Source organism: Leptonychotes weddellii, chromosome 14 (genome assembly GCF_054177405.1).
Source record: "Leptonychotes weddellii isolate Sample4059 chromosome 14, ASM5417740v2, whole genome shotgun sequence".
Classification (NCBI taxonomy): Eukaryota; Metazoa; Chordata; class Mammalia; order Carnivora; family Phocidae; genus Leptonychotes; species Leptonychotes weddellii.
The window spans coordinates 46,697,607-46,707,927 of record NC_138382.1 but is presented as its reverse complement, the minus strand read 5'-3'; the positions used below and the strand labels follow the sequence as shown (position 1 = coordinate 46,707,927).

Genomic DNA, 10,321 nt, shown 5'->3' with positions numbered 1-10,321 from the left:
CAGTAATGTGGGGTCGTCACCCATGGGATTCCTCCACGAATGGATTCCTTTAGTCCACATGTAAATTCTTGCCCAAGGCCACTGCTCAGTGGAGAATCTGCCAAACCCATGAGAAAGGAGCTTCCCCTTGCTGAGGGGGCCTGGGGCCCCTTTAGTGATCTGAAGGGTGTTAGCTCCCCGATGACCTCAAGCATCCTATCCAATCTCCTGAATCTCTTCCCTTTGCAGCACTAACCCCCATCCTCATCTTTCACTTGGATCACTCCCTATAGCTCTTTCCTGGGTCTCTTGCCTCAAAGTTAATCCTCCAATCCCTTCTATACACTCTGCTGGAGACACTGCTCTAGAACTGGGCGGGCAAACTAAGGTCCTTGGCCAAATCCAGCCTGCTGCCTGTTTTTGTACAACCCATGAGCTAAAAATGGTTTTAGCTGGGAAAAAAATGATATTGTGACATGAAAAACTGTATGAGATTCTAATTTCAGTGTCTATAAAATAAGGTATTGCGGGGACAGAGTCATGCTCATTTGCTTATGTATTGTCTGCGGCCACTTTGACATCACAATGGCAGAGTTGGGTAGCTGCAACAGAAACTCTAAGACTCACAAAGCCTAAAATATTTTCTATTTGGACCTTTACAGAAAACATTTGCTGACTCCCACTCTGGATCAAAAATCCAGTCATGCCATTCTCTGCTTAGGACCCTCCAGTGGCTCCTTGTGGTTCTCCACAGCTGACCCCTTCCTACCTCTCCAGCCTCATCACCTGTCCTTCCAGTTGTCTGCCCACTCTGAACAAATAACCGTTCTTCAACCCCACCACAAACCACATCCCTGGGCTTGTCTTACGCTATTTATCTTTCCTTGGCATGCTTCTCTTCTTCTTCTAATGGCAGACTACCATTTTAAGACTCAGCCCAAATGTTTCCTCCCGTTTCCCTTCTCCCAACCACGAGAGCTAACCCACTCCTACCACGTCACAGGAAACTCCTCTTATGGCTCTACTCAGCTTTTAATAACAGACTAATGACTTATTTGTAGATGACCAATTCCATTATAGACATTTGTTCAGGTATGTGTCCTCTGCTGGATTACTAACTGTGAAGAACAGGCCACAGCCTTAGCACAAGGCTGCACGTGGTGGGCACATAAGCATTCTCCAGAAGAGGTCTGTTTAGCATTCTATACTTTTACGTAGCTAATAGTATGGAGGAAGAAGATGCTTATATATTTTCCAGATACTAAGTATCTTTTTTTTTTTTTTTTTAAGAGAGGGAGACAGACAGAGAGAGGTGGGTGGGGGAGGAGCAGAGGGAGGACAGACAGAATCTTAAGCAGCCTCCACGCCCAGAGCAGAGCTCATCTCATAACCCTGAGATCATGACCTGAGCTGAAATCAAAAGTCAGAAGCTTAACAGACTGAGCTACCCAGGTGCCCCTCATTTTTCTTTTTAAGTAAACTCTACACCCCACATGGGGCTTGAACTCATGACCCCAAAATTAGAGTCAGATGCTCTACCAGCTGAGCCAGTCAGGCACCCCCAAGTATCATTTATATAAACTTTTAGCATTCATGATAGATCAGGCACCTACATGTATCTGATCTCATTTAATCTTTACAACGACCCTGCTAAGGCAGGTGGATACCTCCATTCCATCAAGTGGCGAGTTATGTGGCACAGCTGGCATCTAGAATCAGGTCTCCTGCCTCCTGAATTCTGAGATGTTCTTCATGAGCAGGTCATCCATTGAACCACTGCTTCAAAGATGTTAACAGATGCTCGTGGGCTTCCTGCTGTTTGGGGCCACTGACCCTGTGCTAAATGAGTCGAGAGAGAGGAGGTTTTGTAGTTTTCCATCTCCTCCCTCCAGTTGCTTCTTCTTCTTCCTGTACCTGCTGCCTCTCAAGGCAGATTGTCTGGGTCAGGACCAAAGGGTGGTCCTGCTCTTCCTATGAAAACTAAGTGCCAGTTTTGTGACGTCACTTCTGAAATCCGTTGCTCTGGGGCTTGGGCTTGCTCTGGACAAAGAAGTTGTTGCAAGTCTGGCCTCCAAGCTGGAAGGGTGCCACGGCAGAGAGGGCCAAACTAATGTTAACTGTCAATGCACCTGCCTTTACAAAAGACTCAAGAATGCCTCCAGAGGGCTGTTGGGATAAGCCCTGGACTGTCCACATAGTTCTGTGAATATTTAAACAGAAGTCCAGAGCTCAGAGACAAGGAGAGCCAATACAGCTGCTCCAGGCCTGGGAGAAAGCAACACAGGAAAGATAAATCTATCTGAGACTCTTTCTCAACCCAAGAGGAGTTAGGGCTACACTGGTCAGTACACAGAGGCCACAGTGTGAACCTGGCAGGAGGAGAGCTTGCTCTATGTCCTCTACCATCATAGCATATATAGCTAAACTGCAACAGGACAGGCTCGGTGATGTGGGATGAGCCACATCCCTGAACTCTAGAAAATGGAATTCTGTAAAGCACCCTGACCCCTTTTCTAGGTCTAGAACTGATGGCATTAAGAACCCCTAAGATCAATTCAGCCAGATAGAACTATGAGAGTTTTTGGCAAAAGACTCAGATAAGATAGCTAGGTTTAACACAACACGTGTGATTCTGGATGTGTTTGGTATTTTGGACTGAGAAGTTCACTTGTGTCTTTCCAAAGATTGTGATCAGTTTGGATTAATCCAAAAAATGAGGTGCAGCTAATGTTGCAGGCATTTTTAAGAGGAGGATGGATAATTGGGACAACTGAGGCTTTGACTAAGTGCCACTTTCAGGCTAAAATTCTGGTTTGTTCAAATCAAACCCAATGTTCCCCCGGCCCTCTGAGCAATCAGTGATGGTGGAGCCTCTGCAAATACATGACTGAATCACTAGTGACCATCTAGTCAGAGATCTGGCTGTACTGAAACACTTTATACAGACAGAAGAGAGGACAAGGGAATTTCTGACACACTCATGCTTTGGACATATCAGTACAAGACAGTATGTGAGACTGTGTGTGAGTCCACCAGGCAGTTGGGAACAAGCATGATTTATCTGCTGGCAAACAAGTCTCCATCACACCTAATCATTCTTTTATCTAAGTGCATCTTGATCTTCTCAGTCCTGGACATCAAAGTAGTCAATTACTGGTTCCTTGGCTATTTTCTGTAAATTACTGCTTGCAGGATTCCTGAAAAGCAAACAAAGAATGATCAATCTTTTCTTGTTTGGGGGAAACAGACTGAAGTCTTCAGAAAGTTAAGGATCAGCCAATTTGCCATTTGCAAAGCTTTGATAAGATAGGGGGGCCCACATGAACTGGGAACTATTAAAATTTGGTGATGGGCACACAAGGGTTCACTATATTAACATATTCTCTACTCTAAAAGTTTTCCACAAAGTTTTATACAAAAATAAAGCAAACAAAGGGAAAAAAAGATAGCATGGCATAAACAGGCCAAAGATCCCACACGGTTATGTTGAGGTAGTACTGGACACAGCTGTGGAATAACATGTGGAATACCTTCACATTTCCCAAACCACTGCCCACATGGATATGGAGCTGGGCTGACTAGAATCCAGGCCGTCTGCTCTCCAGGGGTGAAGCAGGGCTGGTCCTGGGGAACTACACTGATCTAGACAATCCTTGCCAAGGTTATGCCCAATGGGCAACACCCAGCTGTCCTGTCCAGTCTTTGGGAACACTGCTTGCTAAGGCCATCATGGTGACCCTGTAAACTGCCCTTCCTGCCCTCCCAGAGGTTCTGTATAAGAGGTTCTGGTAGGGCTGCTGTGTGGAAGGCCAGGACAGCATTAGGGACCCTGCTGGGTTTTAGAGCAACTTTCAGCAATGCTGCCTCAGTCACAATAAGGGAAAAAGGGATGGTGCTCCTTCCCTGCTCCTAAGACTTGCTGCTTGCCAATGTGGTTTTCTTTTCTCTTTAAATCATGAAAATATGTTTTTGTTATAAAAATTATTTAAACCATACAGAAGTAGACAGGTCAAAACACAAAAGTCTCTACCTTCACTGCAACCCCGCCCACTAGCTGACTTTCACCTCCACAATAACTTTGTGAACCATGTGATGTTCCTAAATCCTCTGGTGTGACAGACTGAATCCACTTCCCAGTGTCACCACCTACACCATGGAAGTTATGTCCAGTGACTTTTTCCCAGAGGGGAAGTGGGCATTATGAACATCAAACTTGGGACCCCTCAGGCAGGAACAAATGTCTGACATCCCAGTCAAACCTTACTAATTTGAACAAAGCACCCCAAGGCCAGGCCTGAGAGGTCGCCAATGGCTGGTGGAGTCCCAGACAGTTCAGCCCCTGCTGGCTTCTCTGAATAGACAGGGCCTTTGGAAAGCAGCTGAAGGATCCTTACTTGTCTGTCTGATGTCTGTGATGAGGAATTGGTGGTGGAGGTCGTGACTGCATTTCCCTTTCAAGGACACATGTCAGCGTGCTAGGAGGACAAATGGACTTCCCTCTGATAAAAGTCAGAACACAAAGTATTGAAAAGTGAGAACTGTTTGTGGAGACAGGCAGACTGCTGGAAATCCAGTCATGACTTTCACTGTGCTGCTGCTGAGGGCTCTGACGTGACCCATCCCCTCTCAGGCATGGTCACCTTCATTTAACCCTCGTCCTTCCACTCACCTCTGTCTGGGCCTGTTACCTGCTCCCTCTCAACCCATGCTCAAGTTTTCTTCATTGGTAAGGACCTACTCTGTCAGGTTCTGACAGTGATCCTAGATCCTCCCTGTCACTTCCCAGGTCACACTGCAGCCTCAGTTTCTTCTACTGGCAAACACTGTTTACGGGCGATGCCCTGAATCAGAGTCCAGCATTTTTTGCTTTCATCATGCCGGAGGACAAGGGAAAAAGGGACAGACAGATGGGATGGGCAGGCACTCAAGCCAGGCCCTCAGGGTCTGTTCCCTGGGCCTGAGGAAATGCTGCCTCCAGTGTTGCTCATGAATCAGGGCAGACAAGAGCCTTGTGTGTCTTTAGGCATGTCTGTCCTGGGGACTGAAGCATGGGCTTTGCTCTCTGGTTCAGACCTTTAGATCAGACCTTCTGATCATGTCAGAAAGGCTAGCCCAGAAGCAGATTTTCTATCTATTCTTCTAGGAGAGGAATTAAGGCAAGCAAATGTTGGTAGACCTTGCTTCCGAGGTTCAGCTTGCCGAAATGAGCATTCCTCCTGTGATGGCAAGATCAACCCACCTGACTGCAGTGACCACGACATTGCGCTTTGGTTCACTGTCATAGCTCACGCTCTCCAGGCCATACACTTGGGCCAGGTCGTGGATGATCCGGCGGTGGTCTCTGTTCATGGGAGGGAAGCAGTGGCTCTTCTTACTATTCTTTCCCTGTATTGAGGGAAAAGATGACTGATTGATAAAATCATCCTGCAAACAGAATATACTTACAAAGGTCCAAAACAGCTGGGTCAACAAAGAGGTGGCTGAGTTTTAGAGGCCCACAGCATACAGTATTTTGCTGGCTGCTAAGCAAGCCGAGGGGTTTGGGAGGATAAGGTCTGATGCACTTCCTTCATCTATTCTTTGAGCCGCAATAGTAGCAGCTGGCCAGGGTTAGTAAGTGAAAAGAAACTAGGTGGACAGTATAATGGTTCCTCCTACTGGGCTGGTAACTGGGGAGTAAGTGATATACCCAAGAAATGACTAAATAAATTGAAGACCTAAAACAAGACAGTCTCATTTCTTATAAAAATATATTCTACACTAAAAATCATGAGTGTGCAGGTACAGACACACTAGCAGGGAAATACATTTGCACAAGTTTCCTAGTTAGAGAGGAACAATGATCCCATTTTTTCCTTCATGTTAGTATCCTGGGAAGTGGGAACAGAGGGAACGAAGGGAGGAAGAGCAGGGGCTAAGGGAGATGGTGGGAAGGAAATCCACCTTCATTAGATATGGAACTAATACAGGCATCTCATCCTCATTCACGGTCCCCACGGAATAAAGAGGGAGCCACCCTGAGGTTGGCTGCTTCTGACTAAAAGACTTTTCCCTTAAAGCTATCTCCAGGACAAGGGCTCTAGTCATTCAACTTTTGATCCTTACCCAAGGGTTTCTACTCTGCCTGGGGGGTAATAAAGAACCAGTGTGCCCTATCATTCAACAGCCCCCCAGAGACTATGTCTTCCTAAGTACCCAACAGTCATTCAGCTGTCACTACTGAATGCCTCTGGCTTTCCAGAGCTTCTTCACCCAATCTTAGCCACTGAGCTAAGATTTTTTATTTACACTGAATTTGATGGAGCATATCTTTGCTGAACCAGGACAAGGCTTCCATGGATGTTATAATGGCTGGGCTTTTGGGAAAGATAAGGATCGTCAAGAAGTTGTGACATTTTCCTGTAACTACTCTACACTGATGGTGTTTCTGGGAACTTGATTTTTTTTTTTTTTTTTTAATCAAGCTAGCCTTAGAGACATGTCCAGTTGGATGTTTTGACTTCAACCTTATTCACGGTCTCCACAAGGGCTTCCATTTCTTTTTCAATGTCACTGACAAACTTTAAATCCTTCCTGAAATGAGAAATCACCACAGTTAATTTCATCTGTTCCTGCTTTTTGAGACTCCCTTCCACCCACACTCTCTGCCCTAACCTGCAGATAATGAACAATGTGGGCGGAAAAATGGCAAAGGTCAGGAATTGTCAGATAACAGAAGACTGACTGTGAATAACAAAGGAAGAGAAAAAGAAAACAAGTATGAGAAAGGAGATGATGGGAAGGAGAAAGAGCTGTCTGGAGGGTCAGGACACAGGAGGAAAATAACAGCTATTACTGCCCAAGTGAGGGCCCATGTCGGCAGCCAGAGATCTCTCAGGTCAGGCTAGTCCAAGCCCTAGGAGCCCCAAACTTCTACTACAGGGTCCACACACCCACACCCCATGCTCAATTCTTCAAGGGGACAATTGTGAGAAACCAAGAAAGGATTTTTATTAAGCATCATATAATCTCTTATAATAGATATATAAACTTTAACTGGCTCAATCACAGAGGAGTACATATTAGTTACTACAACTTAAAAGACCAAACACTCTTGTAAGCCAAAATTAAGAAAGCTGGTAACAAGTTACATACATACCTGGCATCGTCTTTTAAACTGTCACTGAATTTTGACCCTGAAGAACGTACATTGAAAGGATCGGAATCCTCACTAATATGAAATGCCTCTGCTAACCGCCTGAAAATAAGAGAGAAATAAGTAAATAAAAGGAAAGGGGAGGAAAACTTCTTATAGTAACACAGAGTGCCCACCATGTCCTAAGTTCTTTATACATTAATGATGCCATTTCGGCAAACCCAATTATTAAGGAAGGAATAACAACAACTTGGGACAAGATATGAGTTTGTCTTCCTAGAATAAAATAAACAAGACAAATCTATGTGGGTCTGACTGAACCAAATGGACTGACACTGGCAGCTTGGGTTATCTGGAAGAGAAGGGGGGCGGGGAATGAGAGCACTGGGAGTGGTCAGTGGGGGATGGCATGGCAGTCTCTGAGGTTTTACCTAAACATCAGATACATAAAGTAGACACATAAACATTAAAATTAGGATCACCTTACAGAAAATCTGGAAAATAAAGGGAAGAATTCCATTAACAACCTAAGCACTATATTTTATTACACTTCCTTTCAGATTTTTTTCCCTTTAAGTCATTGCAATTAGGGTATATAAAACTTGGCATCTGGGGCACCTGGGTGGCTCAATCAGTGGAGCATGTGACTTGTGATCTCCAGGTTATAAGTTCGAGCCCCACGGTGGGTGCAGAGATTACTTAAAAATAAAATCTTAGGGCGCCTGGGTGGCTCAGTCAGTTGGGCATCTGCCTTCAGCTTGGGTTGTGATCCCAGGGTCCTGGGATCAAGTCTCGTATCGGGCTCCTTGCTCGGTGAGGAGCCTGCTTCTCCCTCTGCCTCTGCTCTCTCTCTTTCTCGCGCTCTCAAATAAATAAATCTTAAAAAAAAAAGTTAAAGAAAAAAACCCTGAAAAACCCCAACTTGGCACCTTTCTTCACCTATCATTATATGATTGGCATTTCTCATATTACTATTTGTTTTTCACATTTACTGTTTTTTTTTTTTTTTTTTTAAAGATTTTATTTATTTGACAGAGAGAGACACAGTGAGAGAGGAACACAAGCAGGGGGAGTGGGAGAGGGAGAAGCAGGCTTCCCGCCAAGCAGAGGGCCCGATGTGGGGCTCGATCCCAGGACCCTGGGACCATGACCTGAGCCGAAGGCAGACGCTTAATGACTGAGCCACCCAGGCACCCCACACATTTACTGTTTTAATAGCTACATAATCTTCTAATTATGTATATACCAGAATTTACTTAAACATTCCCTAGTTTCTGGGTGCCTGAGTGGCTCGGTTGAGCAACTGCCTTCGGCTCAGGTCATGATCCTGGAGTCCCTGGATTGAGTCCCGCATCGGGCTCCCTGCTCAGCGGGGAATCTGCTTCTCCCTCTGACCCTCCCCCCTTTCATGTGCTCTCTCTCTCATTCTCTCTCAAATAAATAAAATCTTTAAAAAAAAAAAATTCCCTAGTTTCTTTAACAGTTCCCCAGTTTCTGAATATTTTAAGTGACACAATATCACTGGGCAAAAAACTTTTAAGGTTATTTCTCTTGAAAATATTTCCAGTTGTGAGATTACCAGGTAAGATGGTATGGATGTCAGACTCATGAGCAACACAGTCTGAGAGCTTTCCACAACTGCCCATTTGTGTTTTGACTGCCAGTGGACGAGTCTCATGGCACCTCATCAACACCCAGTTATGTCTTTCTTTTATAAAGAGAGATAAAATTCAGCTTAGCACTTAGTATAATTTTTGCTCACACTGAGAAAAGGGTCTCTTGCAAGTTTAATGCCCGTAAGAATCTGGTTTAAGCTTACTTTTGAAATTTTCGAGAGCAATTCTTGAGAGATTTTTTGATGTTTTGATTAGTTGGCCACAAATTCAAATTTAAACACTTATTTTATTTATTTATTTATTTTTAAAGATTTTATTTATTTATTTGAGAGAGAGCACATGAGAGTGGGGAGGGTCAGAGGGAGAAGCAGACTCCCTGCCGAGCGGGGAGCCCGATGCGGGACTTGATCCCGGGACTCCAGGATCATGACCTGAGCCGAAGGCAGTCGCCTAACCAACTGAGCCACCCAGGTGCCCTCAAATTTAAACACTTATTAATAAAACATATCTGTGGGCTGAATTTGGCCTGCCAGTTTTCATTTCTTGCAATAGAATATATGTTTGCAACTTTACTTTTTTTTTTTTTTTAAGATTTTATTTATTTGTCAGAGAGACAGAGCACACAAACAGGGGAAGCGGCAGGCAGAGGGAGAAGCAGGCTCCCTGCTGAGCAAGGAGCCTGATGTGGGACTCAATCCCAGGACCCTGGGACCATGACCTGAGCCAAAGGCAGACGCTTAACCAACTGAGCCACTCAGGCGTCCCTGTTTGCAACTTTTTTTTTTGATTGTTAATCTTTTATTATTATATACCTTAATAGTGGAATAAATGATTGTGGTCAGTGCATGTATGAAAATTATGAACACCGTGGTTTAGACTACTTTGCAGGACTTGTTTTATATTCCCCCCCTTTTTTCCTTCAGAATGATTCTTAAGCATCAATCAATGTTTTGTGGTGCTTCTGGCAAGTCTTTTGCATTATTTATTTTGGTTGCTAAGTAAGGAGATCCACCTTTATCTGGGTGATTCAAAATCATGATTCTCCTATGAGCTGTTCTAATCTTGGCCTTGCCAGCAGATGGGCTTATACCCAAAGTAAGACTAGCTTCTCGCCTACTCATTTTCTGTTTAAATCCTCCTTTATAGTAGGATGAAAGGCTAGGAGTGGAAATCTTCTTCACCGTTTCTGTGATTACTTGTTCTAGAGGCTTCCAGATTTGAAATGCATAGCGACCTGCAAATGCAAGAGCTGCAACACCCAGTCCTACAGCTATCAAACTTCTTGCCAGTCCCTGGTCCATGTCCGCGTCCAGCCGTTTAGTTGCCGGCGGCGAGTACTCGGTGTAGCGCAGACCCTTGCCGGCAGCAGCAACGCCACCATGGGCAGCCATGGCAATGCGACGTGGGGAGACTCGGTGCACCGCAGTGTCACCTGTTTGCAACTTTAGATGGTACTTTTTTAAGATTTAATTTTTTAATTTTTTTTAAAAGATTTTATTTATTTATTTGACAAAGAGAGAGAGCACAAGCAGGGAGCGGCAGGCAGAGGGAAAAGGAGAAAAGCAAGCTCCCTGCTGAGCAAGGAGCCCGA

General features: G+C 44.7%; 1 protein-coding gene and 1 pseudogene across 6 annotated transcripts in view; both read right to left on the bottom strand.

Annotated features, from left to right (window-relative positions):
- Window positions 1-2,898: 2,898 nt before the first annotated feature.
- Window positions 2,899-10,321, bottom strand: part of NFX1 (nuclear transcription factor, X-box binding 1) — a 74,328-nt gene continuing 66,905 nt past the window's right edge. For 2 of the 5 annotated variants that reach the window (XM_081803077.1, XM_081803078.1), the window contains exons 20-24: window positions 7,118-7,216; window positions 6,486-6,552; window positions 5,219-5,364; window positions 4,374-4,478; window positions 2,899-3,176 (exon numbers count right to left, since the gene is read on the bottom strand). In XM_081803077.1, the coding sequence (XP_081659203.1) occupies window positions 3,104-3,176; window positions 4,374-4,478; window positions 5,219-5,364; window positions 6,486-6,552; window positions 7,118-7,216 (490 nt within the window). In that variant the 3' untranslated portion in view covers window positions 2,899-3,103. Of the gene's footprint in view, window positions 3,177-4,373; window positions 4,479-5,218; window positions 5,365-6,448; window positions 6,553-7,117; window positions 7,217-10,321 lie in introns of those variants that run through there. The other 3 variants (XM_081803080.1, XM_081803081.1, XM_081803079.1) reach the window with 2 other exon arrangements.
- Window positions 7,382-10,251, bottom strand: LOC102725982 (dnaJ homolog subfamily C member 15 pseudogene; annotated as a pseudogene). The gene is made up of 2 exons (XR_014140026.1): window positions 9,449-10,251; window positions 7,382-9,396 (listed from the first exon to the last, which is right to left on the bottom strand). The product of XR_014140026.1 is annotated as a dnaJ homolog subfamily C member 15 pseudogene (transcript).